Below are 21,954 nucleotides of genomic sequence, written 5' to 3' on the forward strand. Positions count from 1 at the left end.
CCCATGTCCCATGCCCACCCTCTAGAGAGCGGAGAGAGAGAGAATTGCATGAGGCATATAAGAATGCACGGTCCCAGGAGGAGGCAGAAGGGATCCTTCAGCAGTACATCGAGAGGTTCACCATCAGTGAGGCTGTTCTCGAACGCTTGGAGATGCCAAAAATTCTGGAAAGAAGCCATTCAACAGAGCCAAACTTCTCCTCCTTCCCAAATGACCCAAACCCTATGAAATACCTGCGGCAACAGTCACTGCCTCCACCCAAATTCACTGCCACCGTTGAAACCACCATTACTCGTGCCAGTGTTCTGGACACCAGCACGTCAGCTGGCAGTGGATCTCCAAGCAAAACTGTCACTCCCAAAGCAGTGCCTATGCTGACACCCAAGCCTTACTCCCAGCCCAAAAACTCTCAGGAGGTTCTGAAGACCTTTAAGGTAGGACCAGTTACTTAGGAGTAGAACCAAAGCTGAATTCTAGGTAGTCAATGGAGAGAGATAAGCATCCTGACTCAAGAAAGTGGAGTTGTTTTTATCAAACAAAAACCAAATGTATTAATATTTATAACTGTTCATGTGTGGACCTCAGGGTATTTGGTTGGCATATACTTAAGGGATAGATGTTCCTCTTATTTACCATGGTTAGTGTCAGTGAACTTCAGTGAAATTGACAGTTGAGTCATCTCCATGAGCAAGGTCTGTTTTCTGCTTTGATTTAAAGGCATGATCTCTTTCTAGAGAGTGGAAACAAATCCTAATGTATTAACAATCTAGTAACTACAGCTACCTAGAGTATCACAGACTCCTCAAAATTTGAACTGCTTTTGGTTTAAATAAAAATATATACAACTATATCTCCTTTAGGAAGAAATTCAAATCATGTTCAAAAAGATGCTACATTTGGAAAAAAAAAATACACGGAACACATGGGAACACGGGATCTATTTGGTCCTCAAATGAGACAGTGTTTTCATTGAGTGGAAAAAGCTAGATTGTTTTACAGTGAATGTATAAAATAATCTTCCAGAACCAAAGAACCTATGACAACCAAACATCTTCTCACTTCTTCAGATGCCAGTACTTTCCCTCATATTATGAGGAAACACTCATCTTTTATCTTAAGTTATTTTGACCTCAAAGAAAAATAAGTTCCCCTTGTCCCTTTACACCAGTGAGTTCATAATAGAGCACAAAGGTGGAATTCATCACTGGGAGATTGACTGTTATGACAGTAGAAAAGTTTGTGGAAGTCAACTCATTGGGCCATATAATGCCATGTATCTTCGTCATTGAATGTCCAAGGGATGTTTCTTACTTTGCTTAAGTAACTCTGAATCTTAAAAATCTATGCCTTAGGCTTTGCTAGAACAAAAGAAAAATGCCCCCCCATGTCTCATCTGGATCAAATTGAGATGTTTATTCCTTTCAAGGCTGCGTCTGTGTCTTCTTTATTCATAGCTTCATCCTGAGAGCTTGGCATTGGTGTCCAGGACACAGTGGGCACTCAGCAAATGTTTAGTGAATAAATAAATAAAATTTTCTGGATAAGATGAGCTATGAATCTTGCAGACTCACACACACACCGGCACACATGCTCTTGTGGTCCACCTGAGTATTTGAGTACTTTCCTTCACCTGGGGCCCATGGCAATGGTCTATGACATTCCATGACAGAATCTTTCATACTGAGGCAGCCACGACAGGGGTAGGGAATACATTTATTTAATTGGGTATCTGTGATGTCACATATCATTTAGATGTTCACTTCCCTTCCTTTATATGAAGAATGTCATGTGACCATTTAAACAGAAGAGTGATGATAGATGACTTTTATGGCACAGCTTGGGCTCTGAGTAGACCTGTCCTTCACCACTGGGGCTAGATGGTGGCTGAGTCCTCAGACAGCATCAGGAGGGGTGCATTGTGTACCTGAATAGAGGTCTCAAAACTGATGTTCACTCTCAACCACTCACTAATATCTGTCCCCTGGACTCATCGTTGGCCTTGATGACTGTCACCCTTATTGACAGCCTACAGTTCCATCACTGAGTGGGTGGATGGCCATTGTGGCCAAAGGTAACGTACACAGGACAGTTCTTACTAGGAAATATCAGGAGGGAAACCAAGGGAAGCATGTATTGGGAGAGCCATCCTCTTGAGAGGGAGAAGACAGAAACACAGATCAGTTGTTTCCTCAGTACAACAAGATTAAAAATAAAGAACCTGGCCTGGTGGTGCATACTGCAGTCCCAGCTACTCAGCAGGCTGAGGCAGGAGGATCACTTGAGCCTGGAGTTCAGAGCCAGCCTGGGCAATATAGCAAGACTCCCATCTTAAAAAATACATAAATATAAAATAAACTAATAAAATAAAAATATGCATTCTATTTTTTAAAAAAATAGTAAAGGAAGATCAAGTGAAATAGTTTAAGCCAGTATTTTTTAAATTTAGAGTTGCTACCTGTTGTTAGATTATTATATCAATTTAGTGGTTAGGAATCAGCATATTTTAAATGATAAAATACATTACAAAATGGATAAAATACATTACAAAAATTAGCATAGTGATCACACACAACATAAGAAAATATTGCTTTGAGAAACTTCTGTTTCCACATTTATACATATGTGCTGAGTTGTAATTTAAATTTCTTTTTTTTAATGAATTTCACATAACAGAGTATGAAAGCCAGTGGTGTAAGGTAAATGAACTATGATTAATATCTAGACTCCCGTTATCTCTTTTTTAAGATTTTAGAAGGCCTACCAGCAATAATGGCTAATAAATAGTTCTTAAAATGGTTAGGTACTGTTCTAAACTCTGTTCACATATTAACCCCTTCCCCTAACAATATAATCTTCATAACACTCCTACAATGGAGATACTGTCATGTTCACTTTCATGTTGAGTGCAGAGGGTAAGAAATTTGCTAGAGAGTCCATGGCTGCTGAGAGGTAGAGTCAGGATTCCCTCTTAAGTTGTCTGACTTCAGAGCTTATTCATAATCACAGTACAGTCTGCCTCAGACTTCAAGATAGAGATTTCTAGATGTCTTTTGATAAGCAAGGCTAACCATCCTCTCTGCTCCTCCTTCTTGCTCTCACTGTCTCCCCAAGATGTGAGTACAAAATTAAAAAAAAAAAATGCTTTAACATACATGATCTTCTTTTCTTGCAAAAATTGGGGTTGTAAAACCAACTAGAAAAAGGGATGTATTGCAATGTGCTATAGTATCAGATCCCCTGCCCTCCACAATAGCTTCAGAAAAAGGACCCATACACCATGAGAACTTGTAGAATATTCCTTATCTGAGGTAGGTTTCACCTAATTTATATTCTAACCAGAAAAAAAAAGTCCAAATTATAAATAGCAGTGATAACTTAATGAAAAAATTACTAGAACCCAAATAGGTGGCACATGTTTGTGTTAAGATTCTTTGGTTTTCTATACTTTAAAATAAAAACACACCATACATCAGGTGAGCATAAAATGTAATCTACTAGTAAAGTCGCCTGAGAAGACTGACAATCTTTTAAAAAGCCCTTAAGGATGGCATTTATAGCCAAGTACAAACCTGTTATCCCAGCAACTTGGGAGACTGAGGCAGGAAGATCACAAGTTCAAAGCCAGCCTGGGCAACTTAGTGAGATCCTATCTCAAAATAAAAAATAAAAAGGATTGGGAGTGTAGCTCTGTGGTAAGGTCTTCCTGAGTTCAATCCCCAGAACCGGTGGCGGTGGGTGGAGAGAGATGTCATTTATAAAACCCTAACTTCTAGAATCAATGAAAACATTTGAGAAACCTTATTTTATTTTGGGTTCTGATTAATCACTGTTAATTCTTTAAGGCAATTCTGAATGTATTATATCGTTATCATCGTTGGTTGAGGAATAGCAGTTTTGTTTTGTTGTGGATTTATAGGTAGATGGGAAAATCAGCATGAATGGAGAGACGGTCCATGGAGATGAGGAGGAGAAGGAAAAAGAGGGGCCCATAGGAGCGCCTGCCCCCACCCTAACCAAATCCCAGATGTTCGAAGGTGTGGCCAGAGTCCATGGGTCCCCCGTGGAGGTGAAACAAGACAACAATAGCATTGAGATTAACATCAAGAAGCCAAATTCTGTTCCTCAGCAACTGGTGGTAAGAATGGATTTTTTTCTCTCTTTGGTGTAATTCTGTTATAGATGAACCCATCTTTTTAAATAAGCAGTTTATGGTAATGATCATTTCTTCCTACTTGGGTATATTCATTTGCTAAAGCTGCCATTGAAAAGTACCACAAACTGGGGGACTTAAATGATAGAAATTAACTATTTCACAGTCGTAGTGTCTAGAAGTCCAAAATCCAGGTGTTGGCAGGGCTGATTCCTTCTGGTGGCTGTGAGGGAGAATCTGTTGAGTTGCTCTCTCCTAGCTCCTGGTGGCTTCTGGAAGTCTTGACATTCCTTGGCATGTAAACACGTCATCCTGGTCTCTGCCTCTATCTTCCCATGCTCTTCTCCCTGTGCACGTGACTTTCCCCTGTTTCATAAGGGCCCCTACTCCAATATGATCCCATCTTCACCAATTACACCTGCCACAACCCTAACAAATAAGGTCGCATTCTGAGGTACTAGGAGTCAGAACTTCCACATAAGGAATTGGGAAGACACAATTCAATCCATAACGATGAATCCATAACAATAAAGTTATTTTCTTAGCTTCAGATTATTGGTGTCCAATGGTATGGAAAAATAAATCAGTCTTTAAAATGCCCCTTTTCCCCTGTTGGTTTAGGATTTCAGTAGACTTACTACATTTTGAAAAACAAATAAACAAACTGGTGCTATCATAGCTTGACTTTCCATTTTTGATTATATATATTAAAGGATCTTTTTCTTTTTAGTTAAAAAGGGCAAAAAATTATTAAAAATAGACTATTTTTAATTAACTTAACCCTTTAAATTCAGAGTAACTTAAAGCACTGGAATACTATTGATACCAAGCGAAAATAGGTAAGGCAATTTAATAGTAGATAAGAGAACTCAAAATAACATTATATTTTCCACTTTGGATAAGAAACATCATCAGGAAGATGACACTTGCTTAGCTCACTTACATCTCTCACCCAAAAGACTCAAACTGGTTCAACTAATCAAGCCAAAACTGTCACTGCCACAGGATACAGACTTCAATCCACTTGTCCTCACCAGGGGCTGAGTTTCTACTCTGCACTGAATCTTATTTTTGCTTATCTCTGGACTTTGTTCTTTGAAGAATAAAATCATATCTTTCTTGGAGGAGTGGAAAGGTCATAATTCTTTTTCACAGCACTCAAAACTCTACAAAAAAGATGCAGATGGGAGGACACCCAAATCATGTCCCTATCACTAGAGCATGCTTCCTGGTCTCCAAGAGCAAAGTTCAGTGACCCAGGCAAATGCCGCGTCTGTCAACCTGGACTGTAATTTCACTTTATGTTTGCATAAATATAACTTCTGAAGAGGTCTTAGGAGTTATCATGAAATGGAACATCAAGTTCTAGCAGCATGGGAACTTAACTGATGGAGTAGACATTAATTTATGCTCTTAAATTGTAACTAGAAGCCCCCAAATTAATTAGACATTATATGGGTGAGATTATTTTTCTAAGACAGTAATTCTGCTCTTACTTCTCTTTTGCCACATTTTTGAGCTTTTCTAAATTTCCTTCAGTAAAAAGTTTTTATGGTGACTACATATTCCCCCAAATTCCTTACTTTAAGAGAAACAAAATTCTATGATCTGAAAGAAATCATGTTATTTCAGAAGTTCCTATGTATCAAAACCAGAACTCCCAAGAAAAGGTGACCTTTTGGGTTTTTCCCCTGGGAACCATCCAGATCCTAGATAGACTCAGGACATAGGTCCAAATTCCTAGAAAAGCCTGGTTAGTCTCTTGGAGAAATTGCATAGTTCCAAATAATCTCTAGTTCAGTAAACCCTTGTGGTTCTGCATACCTAGTGACATTATATATCCTCTTTCTAGTTCTGTAGGCTCTTTAACAATGGCAGGAGCTGGTACATTGTTTCTGGGACAGGTAACCATTTGTATATACCTATCAGACTATAAGCAAAGTTGTTAGCTATGCTACATGGGACTTTGCCTCATTTTAATAAGACGCTCTTCATCCTCACTTGCAATTTAGGACACCAAAAGTTTTCTACTCTGAGAGCATCATCCCAAGGGTTATTTTAAAGGAGTCACTTTTCCAGTAGACCTGCTCATCTTACTTCCATCTTTCTTGTTCCAAGGAGAGTTCTCCTTGACTTTGTTACTGCCAGTATCTTCCTGTTGTAAAGTGGAAAGAATTGATCGTGATAAAATATGGTGTCCAGCTTGAAACAGGCGTCTGTGCTTCAGAGCCTCCCAGAGATTGATACCAGCTTGGACTTGATTTTCTGTCTCTAACTCATTTGCCCAATCCCGTGGCACTCTCAAAGGAATAGTGTTCTTCTTTTTAAATAGTGTCTTTCTTCCAAAAACTGCATTCCCAACTGATACACTGTCTACAGAGGAGTAGCCTCACCCACCACTAAAATGTCACAATTCCTTTCGGGCAAGCTGGAACTGCTCAAAGGGCACAGCCACAGTAGTAGGCAGGAGCATTCATTCAGAGCAGGAGGCAGGGAGTAGACAGGGAAGGCCAGGACCCTCCTCTGGGTGAGGGGAGGTCGGAGTGTCGGCCTCTTGGGCTGGCATGGGCACTGTTGTACGACGTCATGTCATCTCTGGGTCCTTTCTTCCTCATCTTTCTCATTTGATGCTCTTGGGATCAAGGCTCTCTCCCTTTAGAGGTACATCCTAAGTTCAGTTGAGGTTTTATTTTTTAATACTTTAGTTGTACCTACCCATACCAGCAAAAACAGATGACCCTCATTGCCTCACCCCTGTGGTAATGAGGTTGTAATAGCAACTGCCCTGAGGTTAGGGTGCCTGCTAACCAAGAATAAATGAAGACCCCAGTTTTTGAAGTAGGAAGGGAAATTTATAAACCTGCTGAGGGAAGCCAAAGTTTTCATGAAACAACTGGAAAAGTATATAAAGCAATACATAATTAAATACTAGATTATAGAGTAAGGAGACCAGAGGAACGTAAGATTGCAAAGAACAGGTAAAATCACTGCAGATTGGACATAGTCTGAGAGGTTTTGTGTGGGATGTGGATTTTGAAACTTGATCTTAAGTGAGGTATTTGCACTGGAATGGAGGAGCAAGGAAGCCATTCCACATAGTGGGAAAAGTACCATTAAAGGACTGGACAGTGCTAAGGAGCTCAGGAGAGGTCCCCAAGAGGAACGAGAGGGACCAGGTGCTACACTTATATAGAGGGATCAGTTCCTTCCTTCCCAGTTATCCCTGGGATATTTCAGAGGTTTTTGTTTTGCTTTGTTTTGGGGGGGGTTTATTTGTTTGTTTCAGGTTATGGTTGTTCATTTCTGCATGTCTGCTAAAAGCCCAGTGGAAACATAGCCCTTTTCTTTACATTTTAAAATATGGGCTTCTGTTAGAAAATCATATCATAGCATAAATGCAAACTCATTTATTTACAGAATTGGGAAAGAATTTGGAAGTTCTAAAACTGAGGACTAATTCATCCTATGTTTAGAGCTGGCAGAAAGTCCCCACCCCCGCTCCCCCCCACCCCCACCCCGCTCCCCGCGGACCCCTTTGGTCAAACTCAAAGCCATTCCTGAGTTTTTTTCTTGGTCCATTGTCAGTGTTCTGTATCTGTATTTGAACCTCTTCTTTCCTCAGTGGTACAAAAACCATCTTTTCCTAAAATATCCAAAGTACTCCAGGCACTAACTCAAAGATCAAACTCCACCTGAACAAGGCAAGCTGTCTGAGACTCAGTTTATATTTAAAAATAAATATAATAATGGCATATGCATCAGATGGTCATAGTGAGAATTCAACCCTTAGCATGATGTCTGGGTAGGGACTCGTGGATTACAGGTGCCCATAAGTAATTTTTACTATTGTAAGAAAAGAAGTTGTACCTTTTTTTTCAGAAGCCCAAAATAGTAAGTGATATACCGGTTTTATTTTCATGAAAGTAAAATCATCAAAATTACCATCTTGAACCAATGTGAATTTCATACAAATGAGATGAATTCCGTGTCATCTTTCGGCTCCACCTGTCGGTTGTTCCAGCTCTGATTCTCTAAAAAAACACACATATGTGAACAGCTTTTCCCAGAAGGCAGCTGCCCTTGCAGATCCATGGCTCTTCCTGCAGCTCTCTGCAGCTCTCTGCTGCAGTCCTTCCCAGTTCTGGCTTTGTCCTGCTGTCCAGGCCCCCAAGACCCCACCCCACCCTTGACCCCTCTGTCACTCTTTAATCTTGTTGACCAGCTCCCTCTCACCCACTCATCCCAAATGACAGAGCCCACACTGTCCCTGCTGGTTCGCACCTTCCCACCAGGCCTGTGGTGATTCTCCCTCATTGACCCAGGGCCAGACTCAGCTGTCAGGCCGCTAAAATAGTCTGTTTGCTTTTCTTAAGCAAAGTAAGGAGGTAGGTCTGCTTTTCCCATCTCGAGAAAGTTCAGGGCCTTCCTTTTGAAAATTCAGCACTTTCCTTACGTTTTTGGATCCAGGAAAACTGACAATTAGACCTTTCTTGAAGCTTCACTTCTCAGTGGGGGCAGAGCAAAGGCATCCGAGTGGGCGATCTTTTCTTCCAGCGGAGACCAACTGCAGATTCCTTTTAGATGTCAAATGTCGACAAACATTTCTTTAGAAATCATTTTTCTCCAACTAGAAGTAGTCATTCGATTGTTAGAGTGAATGCTTTTTAAAAGTGATTAAAGATATTTAGATACAGAAGCGTTTATGGATTTCGAGGAAGTATACATCAGGGAAGATAAAAAATTAAACCTGGCCCGTCTTACCTGGATAAGAGCCTTATATTGTTGGTTTCCAAAGTATATGTGGTTTAAGGCCTGCCAAGGCTGATTTTCCTTGGAACTTCTTTTCCTTCTAGAGGCAGCACATACTTGAAGATCTAAAAGTGAAAGGAGAAACACATACATTGCATATGTGGCACCTGGGTCATTGTGCCAGGGCATAAATAGGCTAGTTTTCCAGGCTCTTGTCCAGATGCGTTATTCAAGACTGGAGCCAGGAAATCACTCGGCCTTCCAGAATATCTGCTCAGGAAGGACCTTGGGCATCGCTGCACCAGCCCATAGAGGTTAAATGATCAGTCCAAACTCCCCAGCTCCTGCAGCCTAAAAATAGGACCAGCACCCAAGCTCTAGGGCTCAGGATGGTTCTTGCCCTTTTGCTTCCTCTCTGGACCAGTCCACTGCCAAGGTTCTAATTAAAAGGAGCAGCCAGGAGCCAGGTAGGTTTTGTGGCTGGACCACATCCCTTTTCAGCTAGGAAGCCGACACCTCCCACCTGTGGCCTCAGGGCTGAGTCTGGCACCAGGGCTAGTTTGGATCCCTTCTCTGTCAGTCAAGAGGAGGCCAGCTCCTGGCTTGGTCTCACGTAAACCCTTCCATGTGCTCATTCATTCACATCCAGCGCTCTGTTTTTATTTACTTGTTTTCATTCCTGAGGAAGTGTTGCCAGTTGGAGAAGGGAAGGCCCCTTCTCTGTTTGAGCTGCAACCAAAGGAAAGTATGGGTCAGAAAGCACATTTCCCAGCAAGGCAGGTTTTTTTGAAGCCAACCTCTGATTCTATCAGGGCTGCTTAAAACTGCCAACTTTGAAACTCATTTCCTTGGAAGTAATGGAGTGAGTACAAAAGTAACAAGCCTTCAGGAAGGAAAGGCCAGACACAACTTAATTAAACTGGCTTAAAGAGGGCTCCCCTGATTACAGAGTCTGTGTACATGGTAGAGGACAAAAAACTGAAAATATAAACTACCTACTACTCCAGCAATTCACAAATTAGTACTGTTAAGGGTTTTTGTCTGTTTGTTTTTAAAATGTATATCCTTCTCCTCTTTTTCTTAGTGCATGTAAAGTATTTTTAAATGGGTTCATTTTATTCAAATTGGGCTGCAGTTTGCTGCGTCTCTTAATTTATCCCACATATTTTGCTAGTAGTAGCCTGGTTTGGATGACTAGTGTGCATTTAAACTAAGCTTGAGAGTATAAATTCCATAAATAATGCATTTTAGGAGAATATTTGTTTGCCTCACATGGGTTACATGACTGGCCCCTTCCGCTTCAGAACCTGGATGTGGATTGGTGGCTGGCAGCCTTCTGGTCTGATGTACAGAATAAATGAATGGGAGGTAGAGGGAGGAAAGGAAAAGAAAGTGAAAAGGCAATTTGATCATTTCAGAAATAAACTTGAAACTCTCAGATGCCTGAGTGTGCTTATGGATGAAAAACCTCGAAATACTGGGGGACCACTTGATGGTGGATTTGACTCCAAGTCCAGATGATAGAGCATGGGGGTCATAGCACAGGGCAGAGTTCCTTCCTCACCTGTAACAAGGTATTATTACTACCTTTAAACTTGCTCTGAGGATTAAGTGTGAGCATTCACATCAAGTGCCCCCCTTGGTGCTGACCTATGGTAAGTGTGGTGGATATTGATTGTGGTTACTTCTGTTACTACCATTGTTTTACCGTATCAAATGCCAGGATATAACCTTTAAACTATCATTTCAAGGTAATAAAAATTGGGTTGTCCAGAGCTCAGTGTTCAAGTGTTGAGTTATTTTAATTCTTCAAAGTAGAAGTTGTCCATTAGTCATGCATAAGTCAAATGTTACTGGAATGTTGTGTGCCAATAATGTGATCCTTAGTGAAGTAGTTAATGTTGGAGAATCTTGCCTTGTTTGCATCATACTTTATGACTACATGGCTTCATGAATTATCTTATTTCATTGATACCAAGTGGCACACTTTTCATCTTTAAATCAGGATTTGTCTTATAACCAATGGTTATATTATATATATATTTAATGATATGCTTTCTTTCTCAGTACTACCTAAAATAATACAACTTAAAATTGTTGGCATCTTATATTTAATAAAATATGTTTATTTATTTCTTTATTTTTAGACTGCAAAGGCCTTATTTTATAGTTATTTATTTCTAGTAATTGGAAATACCAGTGTTCTCAAGAGGATCACTCCATGTTTTAACTGCAAATTTATTTCCTAGCCTCAGATAGTTTTCAATAATCTAATTCATTTGGGGAAGGAAGCTAAAAATCAATGTTTCTGCCAGTTTTGTGTATATTAGCATCATAAAACAAAAATACTATCAGGTAATTAGTATTTTGGTATGTGTGTGGGTATACTTTAAATTGTAAAACCCAGTTTGTTCTTTTGTAATGCTAAACTGATTGTTCTTCAATCAAATATAATGTAAATCTACAGAGACACCATCTACCTATCTATCTCTGTACTGTCTAACTTAACTATAATATTTAATTGTTTTCACTCATTAAGTCTCTTAAAGAGATTCAACTGTGGGTATATGAAACAATTATAAAATTCATTAAATAATATCAATATGATGCTTATTTCCTACCCAAGATTTTAAAATTACATTTTAACTTTTTTTTATTTTCTTCTAGAACTGATCTAAGGTTATTTATCAGTAGGAAATTCCCATCTAATTACAAGGATTTCAAAACACCACACTTGTTAAAATAAAAAAAAAAAATTGCCACTAGTGCTATTATAAAATCATTTAGAAACTTGAAAGATTTGTTGCTTAAAGTTTCTTTGTTTTTAAAAATTCATTGACAATTTTCACTGAAGCATTAACTTTAAAGGGCTTTTATTTTGGTGACTTGAGAGGCAAATTTTTGATTTATGGATAAAATATATAACTTACAAGAGACCAATAAATCTATAACTTTTTGAGATCCCATGGGGGATATAAAGCATTTAGTGATGCCTTTTCTGAAGCCTTTATCTGAAAATTTCTTTAAATTTATGAATTATTTTATATATGCTTTAAAAATTCAACTTTAGCTCTTTATGAGAAACTTCTACTGAAAAACACTATAGTCACTGACTTTGTTCTCTGTAGTTGTAAGTTATCCTAGCTAGTGTATAATATTTCATTTATTTTTATCAAGCAACTAGTATAATCTTGGGAGAATTTTGGACTTTATTCTAGAATCATTTGGCTTCCAATGAAAAACAATACAAAACTACATTTATTTTTTAATTCTGGTTATAGACATACATCATTGTATGATGTTTTAGATTAAGTAAAATATATATAAAGAGAAGAAAAAAATCATCCACAATTTAAGTGTATTACAAATAACCACTATTAACATTTCATATTTCCCTACTTTTTATTATTTTTTTTTAATTTTAGCTGTAGATGGGCCACAATACCTTATTTTTATGTGGTGCTGAGGATTGAACCCAGTGCCTCACACATGCTAGGCAAGTGCTCTACTACTGAACTACAACCCTAGCCCCTTATGTTTTAATGAGCAGATTTTTGTATATCTGTAGCCATACATGATCTTAAAATATGTATATACCATATATATATATATATATATATATATATATATATATATATATATATATTCAGTTTAAGTTTTTTAACATTAGATAATAAGTTTTCTCACATATCATTAATTATTGTTCAACAGCTTATTTTTTTTTATGATTACATAATATGTCCCTTATGGACAAGTAATTCACTCAGTCATTCCCCAGTTGTTGGACATTTAAGTTGACTAAATTTTCTTACTAGTATAAATTCATCAAGCATAAAAGTGATACAACTGAGGTAATACTGAAAAGAACACAAGCATAAAAGTAATAGATTGAGATCCTGCTAAGAGAGATGAACGTGATATGATGGTGGTATGCCAGGTGGATTGGATGGTAAGATGAAAGAGAGCCCTCAGGGGAAGAACAGGGGGTGAGGGCTAACCACAGATCCCATCTATAGGAACAGAAAGGAAGAGATGGCTATGAAACTGTTGTCTTCACACTTGGCAGGACTTGGCAAATGTGAATACTCATGAGGCAGGAGTCAACGATCACTTCAAAGGTTATTTCACATGCTGGGAATAAACAGAAATTGTCAGATTTGGAACAGGGATCAGCATGTTGAGTGTCATCCATTTACCATGACCCTGATGGTCAGTTGAGCTGAACTGGAGCTTTGATGGACTCTTGGGACTGGAAATGAAAGTACAAGTCATAAATGGAGAGAGAACATAATGGTGGACCTGGGGGAAACACTGATACATTTGAGGGTGGTTTGGCATAAGTGGAGGAAACAGGGCCCAGTTGAAATCTTTAGGAATTGTCCCTATTTTGATGAAAAGGAAGGAAGAAGAACCTGTGAGAGAAGAATAGGCAGAGAGGAAGGGAAAGAAGGAGGGAGAGAGGAACCAAGAGAGAGAGAGAGAGAGAGAGAGAGAGAGAGAGATCATGCACACATTGAATCTCCAGTAATAGAAGTCACTAGGAGTCCAGAAAGGAAAAGAGCCTCAAGAATAAAACCCACAATGTTAGGAGCCACAGGCAACTATGCCTAGGACAGGCGACTGAGAAGTTAATTGCAACTTTAAAAAACAAAACCAAAGAACCCTACTTCACTGGTGATAACCCAAGTCGAAAGGTATTGAGGAACAAGTGGATGATATCTAGAATTTAGAAAACTTGGAAGAAGTGGGGATGTACACATGACAGGAGAGCTGGGAAGAGGGAATACACATGTGCCCTCCTGCCTCCCTCAGAGATGGTCTTCTTCCAACAAACATGGACTCTCACCAGAAAGCTGTCCAGGGAATAGAAGATATAATTCACATAAGCCACCTACCATGTTAGCCTGAAATTTACTATTAATAAATATCCTTTATCTTAAGAACCTTCAAAGGATACATTATTCAAGGGGGGGGGGTATCTTTTTCAGACAACCACTGAGGAAACTGAACCCAACAGCCAAGAGGATGAGAACGATGGTGGAAAACCAAGAAAAGGGAATGCAGAACTTGCCTCCTCAGGTTTGTTTCTTAACACACTAGTTTTAAGGTAAGATATGATGATAACTCCTGAGATGTAATGGAGTTGAGGATGTTGCCTCATGAATGGGAAAGGTAAGTAGGTAGACTCCACAAGGGGTGTGCTTGTGCTGCCACCTGGAGGCTTCCTGGGGGAAATTCTGACTATAGAACTAAAGTTACTATGAAAATAGAATCCCCGACTTCATTGCTGCTTGGTTATGTTTTGTTTTTTGAAAGTCTATCTCCAGTTCCTAAAAAATATTATATTTTCTCATATAACTAACTCTACAATTTAGAGTCTTTTTTTTTTTTTTTTGGTACCAGGGATTGAATCCAGGGGTGCTTAACCCCTGAGCCACATCCCCGGCCCTTTTTATTTTTTATTTTGAGAAATGGTCTCACTAAGTTGCTTAGGGCCTCCCTAAGTTGCTGAGACTGCGATCCTCCTGCCTCAGCCTCCTGAGCCACTAGGATTACAGGCATGCGCTACCATGCCTGAGTTGAAGGTCATATTTTGACACACTGTAGCAGCAATAGATAAGACATACATCAAAAATAATTTCATAAAAACTGGGCTGAGGGTATATCTCAGAGGTAGAGCGCTTGCCTAGCATGTAGGAGGCCCTGGGTTCCATCCACAGCAACACACACACACACACACACACACACACACACACTGTAACGCGGCTTCATGTTGCCAGGGGAGGAACTAGTCTTAAGTGCTCATTGAAGGAAAAATAGTCCCTTGTGTGATTTAAGTGTCTTCTTTCTGTTTCTGTCTAACTCCCTTTCAGAGCCACAGCATTTTACGACAACTGTGACTCGATGCAGCCCGACGGTGGCCTTTGTGGAGTTCTCCTCCAGCCCCCAGCTGAAGAACGATGTGCCAGAAGAAAAAGACCAGAAGAAGCCAGAACATGAGATGAGCGGAAAGGTGGAGCTGGTGCTGTCACAAAAGGTGAAGGACAGAGTGGAGGGCGGCAGTGAATCCCAGGGTGAAGGCTCTGCGTGCTGCCCACGGCAGGGCTGGGCTGCATGATGATTTGTTTTCTCTCCTAATCTGCTTTCCTACCTTTAATCTGCATTTTTCCCTGAAAACCGATAAACTACATGTTCATTGAGAAGAATTTATTATAAACATATAAAGTTATGTACATATAAACATGCAACACTATATGTAGTTATATTTTTAAAAATACACACCAAAATAGGATGAGAGAGGGAGAAGTCACTGAAACTTACTTCTTATTAGTAATACTTAGCATATATTCTTTCATCATCTCTTAAAATTTATCTTAAATAATTTTTTTTAATTTTGAAAAATTCAATATACTTGAAAGAAAAATGTAAATACAATTTATAAAGCCCTGAAGTTAGATTTTCATTTGCCATGCGTGAGTCGCTTATTTGCTTTTAAACCTATCAGCCTTCTAAATATTTTCTTCCTAATATTTACCTGAATTTTAGCAATAGTACTTTGGATGCCTCTGGATTTCAATAACAAGAAACTCGGGAGATTATTATTCTGTTATAATAGCTTTTAAAGTTGTGTTCTTATTAAATTTCTTCCATGTTTGGAGTCTCATTTACATTAGTTTGGTTTGTTTTCAGACACTAAGTCTTCACCATTTACCCCAGTTATCTCAACCTTGGCTACTCTGGTAGTCTTAAAAACCACTAAACCTACTCTGGACTAACTAGATCAGAATCTGTGGAGACAGAGAACAGGTGTCTGTATTTTAAAGGTTCCCAGGTAATTCTAATGGGCCAGCATACCTGGCAAAGTCAATGTGGTGTATGTCACCATTAAAATAAACAACCCACAATATGGATCTGACTTTAAAATGAAAAATTTATCACTTTGTTCATTAATCTCTCATTTACTCAACCAGTACTGACTGTGCACCTTCTCTGTACCAGGTGCCACAGTAGATACCAGACATTCAACATGGAACATGACACAGTCCCTGGCTCAGAACTGAGAGCCATGTGTCCACGAAACAGTCTTAAAGCCAATTGCCTTGGTGCTCTGGGGGCCTTTCTTAAGTATATAGAGAAATATATAAGGTTTTAGATCTATTAGCTAGTCCCTATTTTTCTATGTGAAGAATCCAAGAAGGATTTGAAGGTCTGTAAAGTGGAATTAAATTATAGATCAAGCCATAGGTCAGGGACAGGCAGGATTTCCCACCTTTGCAGATTTTTGCCTTATCCACAATACACTCAGACATTTTGTTTTCATTATTCTTCCAAACTCATTTTTTTCACTTAAATCTAAACTGAAAGGAAAACTCTATATCACTCCTAGATTTTTTTTTTATCAAACAAAATGAAAAACATGACTAAAAAGTATTCATTGGCATTCTTCATCTGTGTCCACTCATTGGTGTGAGCCATCTTTGAACCCCAGTGTCACGTATACCCCACTATGGAAAAGTTGTCTCCAGGCATCTTCAAGCTTGATTTTTGGATTTTGTGCTATGGATAGCCAAAGCTATCTGGTAAACATTGTTCTCAGATATTTTAAGGCTTCAAATAAAACACAAGATTGCTATCCTAGATATCTAATAGAACCAAGTACATATTCCCCCAGAATTCCATTTTTGGACTCCAGGTTAACAAACACCTATTAGTTGATTAGCAGATAGAATGAGAGTCTTTGTACCCAGTGATTTTCTCACCTTCACCATGTGAATTTCTCCCTTGTCTTCCTTCCCTACTGATAATTCTTAGATAAAAGTGATCATAAAAGTGTTTGCAAGAGCTTTTATTTTCTGATTCACTTGAGGGTGTCACCCTTGTAAAACAAAGCTCTCGTGCATAGAGGCTGACCTTTAAAATAGCATCATTCTGTGTATTTCTGCTAACAATTAACTATTTTATTTACAACCAGACATTATCTGGAATGGTGTTTCTGTCAGCTTCATCCATGGAGGAAATAGAATCAGGTTAAGATTTGAGGGTTGTCAACTTCAATAGGACTAACTTTTGCTATTTGCTTAATACACAAGTTCATTTGGACATCTGGTTGACCTCAGTAATAATGAATGAGGTGTTCAACTATATTTTACTCAGGATTCTTTTAGGGTTGAATATATGATTAATAACAAAAAATAAAATACTATGGAGAAGAAATTCTAACATTCATTCATCCTGAGAACCCATTCAACCTGTGATGGAAGAAGTAGCCCATTAGTCTCACCCCCCCTCAGGTTATTAGCTATCACATTAATCTATTGGGAACACAGCTGCCAGCCAGAGACCAGGGTCGGTATTAAGTCCTACAAGCAGCTAGAAGGACATGGACTGATACAGTTGTGTTCTTCATTCAGATTCATGCTCAGAGTCTTAGATTTTGTTTAAGTAAGTTTGATAATCTGGTCTTTAGCAGAATCACTCAAGTCTGCATGAGGTGCTCCTACGAAAGGTCATTAGATTAGGATGAAACAAATAAAATTAAATAGTAATAATAAGAAAAATCCATTTAAAAAAAAAACAAACAGAAGACTTTGTAAAGCCTGTAATTTGGGAACTATCTACCAGAAGGACAAGAAGTCTAACATGTATACAAAATTCCCTAAGGGCATCAATGCTGTGGCACTATTTGAGAGTTGTTATTTATAATAATGCTTCTTTGCCAACAGGCAAAGCATATTGTCTTTAATGTGCTCTGTATAAGTTTGTGGCTGTTTGAATAGTGTCTTGAGAATAATGTCCATTAAAAGGTAATATTATTATAATGTTTAACACTTACGGAGTAAGATTTTCTTCTAAGCATCTTAGGTGATACATCTCATTTCCTGACATTATAATTTCAATATTGTGTGGGACCAGAAGGAGAATATGTGATTGCCAATAAGTAAAGGAGAGAGAATAATGTATAGTTTTGACAGGCTACTGTCTTCTGGGTTTGAAGGAAAATGATCATCACATTTCTTGCTCTTATTTGATTTCTCTGAAAAATTGATCTCTATATTGATGTAGAAAAGCATGAAAGGATTTTAGGGAAGGGGCAAAAAAATTTCATTTAAAAAATTAAATATTTGACAGTAGAATGTATTCTGGCAGAGTATACATACAAAAAATATAACTCATTCTATTAGGTTCTCACTTTTTGTGGTCGTGCATGATGTGGAGTTACCCTGGTCGTATATATAAATACAAGGCTAGGAAAGTCATGACCAATTAATTCTACTGTCTTTCCTATTCCCCTCCCCTATCCCTTCCCTTCATTCCCCTTTGCCTCATTCCATGTATTTGTATTGTTCCCCTCCCCGACCTCCCTGTTTTGGGTTAGCATCCACAAATCAAAGAGAACATTCAGTCATGTATAACTAAAAATTTTAAAATAAATAAATAAATAAAAATTAGTATTTGCGCTTATCGACTTATGTAATAGGCAGGGATCCTTTAACTTTCTTTCATGTATACTTATTAATGGACAGTGCTTATAATGTACACATCTGTTTCTCATGGTCCAGGTGTTGAAGCCAAAATCCCCAGAACCAGAAGCAACCCTGACGTTTCCATTTCTGGACAAAATGCCTGAAAACAACCAACTACATTTGCCAAATCTCAATTCCCAAGGTAAAGAGAAGGAAATGTTTTAATTTTAGATCTACATATTCTGCTGGGCCCATCCGTAGTAAAATGTTTTGTTTTAAAAGATGACTACACCCTTTATTGTGATGTCCCTTTATCCAGGGGACATTTTGCCAGAGTCCGCAATGGCTGAATCAATAACTTCAGAATGGGAAACTGAGGCCACACTCCCTATTTGATCAAGCTGAGAACCCCTGTCACCAACATCAGGCATTATAGGGTTCAGTGGGGCCTATCGAAATGTTTGAAACCTTTAAAATTTCTTACATTATCTCCAAAACATAAAAAGTCAATTAAATTTTTTTAAAATATTTATTTTATTTTATTTTTTTAGTTTTCGGCAGACACAACATCTTTTGTTTTGTATGTGGTGCTGGGGATCGAACCCAGGCCGCATGCATGTCAGGCGAGTGCGCTACGGCTTGAGCCACATCCCCAGCCCTCAATTAAAATTTTTAAAAATCAATAAGTGTTCTGGAAAGTTTATAGTCTTAATATTGCATCAAACTTATTGTTCATTTTAGTCTTCATAGAATATTCATTTAACTTCACAGTAATTTTGTTAAAAAGTCAGGTTTTTTACTCCATTAATAATTACTGCTTATACATGATGAGGAAGCATTCACTATGTAGATTAAATGTGTTACTGGTAAGCAACAATTTTAACCTTTTTAACAATTTTATAGTAAGAGAATACATGAAACATTAAAAAATACATTCTTAGAGTATATGTGAGAACATACTGAGGATATATTTTAATGTGCTGCATATTTTTGATACATTTTAATATAATGGAGAAGGGGTGACCTCTAAAAATAGGAGTGAGGGCCTACAAAGATCTTAAATAGCACCTACTATTACTATGGAAGATCTTAAAATAACACTGACCCCCGCCAAGTACCTTATAGGCCATATATGGGTTATGAATTCACCCCTTTGCTCTGTAAGAATCCAAATTTAATCCATTTATCCTCATGAGAAACTCAGGTGCCCATGCCACCAGGAAGGACCCTTACAAATATGAGCCCTGAAGGATGGGTTCTGAGAGTTCCACCATCCATGGGGATTATTCTTCAGAACAGATCACTGGGCTTTACCAATACAGGTTCTCTAGATGTGGAAATGGCTAGCGTTTGGGAGGTAGGACAATAAGATTCCTGTGTTTCTTTTAAAATTTGCTTTCCCCCATGTGTATTAGATTTATCAGTTCAGGCTGACGAAGATGGTACAGGTTCACTGTGACTGGGGTTTATCATTACTTCTCTTTTTAAGGATGACAGCTGTTTGGGGTCACCATTGACAGAATCTGCATTGCCTCACATTAGTCTTTGTTGACAGTTCTTTGGGGGCCCTGTATATAAAACAGGGAGCACTTGGTGAGGAATTAATGGGCACATGTACTGATGGTCATTCATCTCTTCATGTGGAAGTAAATTCAATACTATCTTCAAAGCATTTGCTTTAAATTGTCAGGCCTACAATCCTGAAGGGAACTGGAAAAAAATCAAGGCTCACAACTGGGCCAGCAATTGGCTATATTTAGACAGATTTTAATTCTGCCCTATTTCTAGCGCTTGAATTGTGTGGATAAGGAATATAGAGTGGGAGTAGATATTTTAAGCCATATTAATTAGTTGTATTGTCATGTATTTATATATTCCATTACCTGTTGTAAGGCATTTTGATTTGGGGAAATGTGCTATTGAATTGGGATTTTACTTCATACTTTGCCAATGTTGAATGATTAAAAAAATAAATAAAATTTAGTAGCACTGGAGCATTTTGAAACTTTAAGATAGAATTATGTTTGGAGCTGCAGAGACTCCCAAGAGAGAATTATATTGTAGCTGCAGAGGCTGGTGATAGAATGTCTGGGTTCCAATTCCTGCTCATCTGGTTCTTACCTATACACCCATTGGGTTCTCTCTAATGTCTAATTGCCACCTGTAAATTAGAAATAATAATTACACCAGCCTTTAGGGATATCAGAAGCATTGCATGAGATAATTTGTAAAAAGCGTTTTGCTTAGTACCTAGCCTGGAATAACCACTGATAAGGTGATCTAGTGGTTGCGGAATAGTAGCAATAGGAGCAGAAGTGTAGAACGAGATGTCCAGCAAAAATAAACTATTCCTGAATGCTTTCCTGAAAAGAAAAGTGTTCACATGGGGCACTGTGGCACATGCCTGTAATTCTAGTAGCTCTGGAGGCTGAGGCAGGAGGATCCCGAGTTCAAAGCCAACTTCAGCAACAGTGAGGCACTAAGCAACTCAGTGAGACCCTGTCACTAAATAAAATACAAAAAAGGGCTGAGGATGTGACTCGATGGTTGAGTGCCCCTCAGTTCAATCCCCAGTACCCCGACCCCAGCTCCGCCATAAAAAAAAAAAAGTGTTTACATCATAGAGTCATGGCTTCAAGCAGGAGTTCTCAAACATGAGTATGTACCCAGCCCCTGTGAGGCACAGGGCCTACCCTCACAGGGTATGAGTCTGTAGGTCTAGACAGGAGCCAGAGTAGTTGCATTTCTTACAACTTCCCAGGTGATACTGACATGGCAGATCTGGGGAACACACCCCAAAAACCACTGAATCGAAGTATTTATTTAAATTGTGCCTCAAAGACATCACTGATAGCTACAAAAATAACAGTAATATTTGTTTGGCATTTATGAAATTCTTAAAGGGAGCAAAACACGTTTAATAAATGTAACCTTAAAAGACATGATTTATCTTTTATTGGGCTTGGAATGGGGGGAAATAATGAATCTCTGCCCAGATATAAAGTCAGTACAAGCCAGGCCTGTAATCCTAGTGGCTTGGGCGGCTGAGGTAGGATGATTAAAAGTTCAAAGCAAGCTTCAGCAACTTAACGAGACCCAAGCAACTCAGTGAGACCCTGTCTCTAAATAAAATACAAAAAAGGGGCTGGGGATATGGTTAAGTTCCCCTGAGTTCAATCCCCATTACCAAAAAAAGAAAAAGAAAAAAAAAAAGTACACATTTAAGAGAGTAGTCTTTTTTTTTTTTTTTAAGAGAGAGAATTTCAATATTTATTTTTTAGTTTTCGGCGGACACAATATCTTTGTTTGTATGTGGTGCTGAGGATTGAAGCCGGGCCACAAGCATGCCAGGCGAGCGCCCTACCGCTTGAGCCACATCCCCAGCCCAAAGTGATTAGTCTTAAATCAAACATCAAGTCCAAAAGAACCATAAGGTCAGGATCAGGATTCCTGGAGCCACACCTAATAAATACTCTCAGAAATAATAATATTGCCCCCAGAGAGTGATATCACCCATATTTCTTTAAAGTCATCTGTTTATGAACTGATCATATGGCCACTAAAGATCCAAAGTCAACCCTAATTGATGTT

The 21,954-nt window shown here is 38.6% G+C and overlaps 1 protein-coding gene across 22 annotated transcripts in view; it reads left to right on the forward strand.

Annotated features, from left to right (window-relative positions):
• Limch1 (LIM and calponin homology domains 1) overlaps window positions 1-21,954 on the forward strand; it is a 315,235-nt gene that overhangs the window by 265,293 nt on the left and 27,988 nt on the right. For all 22 annotated transcript variants that reach the window (XM_076865092.2, XM_076865095.2, XM_076865099.2 and 19 more), the window contains 5 exons: window positions 26-434; window positions 3,917-4,135; window positions 13,888-13,978; window positions 14,773-14,936; window positions 18,460-18,565. In XM_076865092.2, coding sequence (XP_076721207.2) covers window positions 26-434; window positions 3,917-4,135; window positions 13,888-13,978; window positions 14,773-14,936; window positions 18,460-18,565 — 989 coding nt within the window. The remainder of the gene's footprint in view (window positions 1-25; window positions 435-3,916; window positions 4,136-13,887; window positions 13,979-14,772; window positions 14,937-18,459; window positions 18,566-21,954) is intronic.

This window comes from Callospermophilus lateralis, chromosome 8 (assembly GCF_048772815.1).
Source record: "Callospermophilus lateralis isolate mCalLat2 chromosome 8, mCalLat2.hap1, whole genome shotgun sequence".
In the NCBI taxonomy this organism is placed as follows: domain Eukaryota; kingdom Metazoa; phylum Chordata; class Mammalia; order Rodentia; family Sciuridae; genus Callospermophilus; species Callospermophilus lateralis.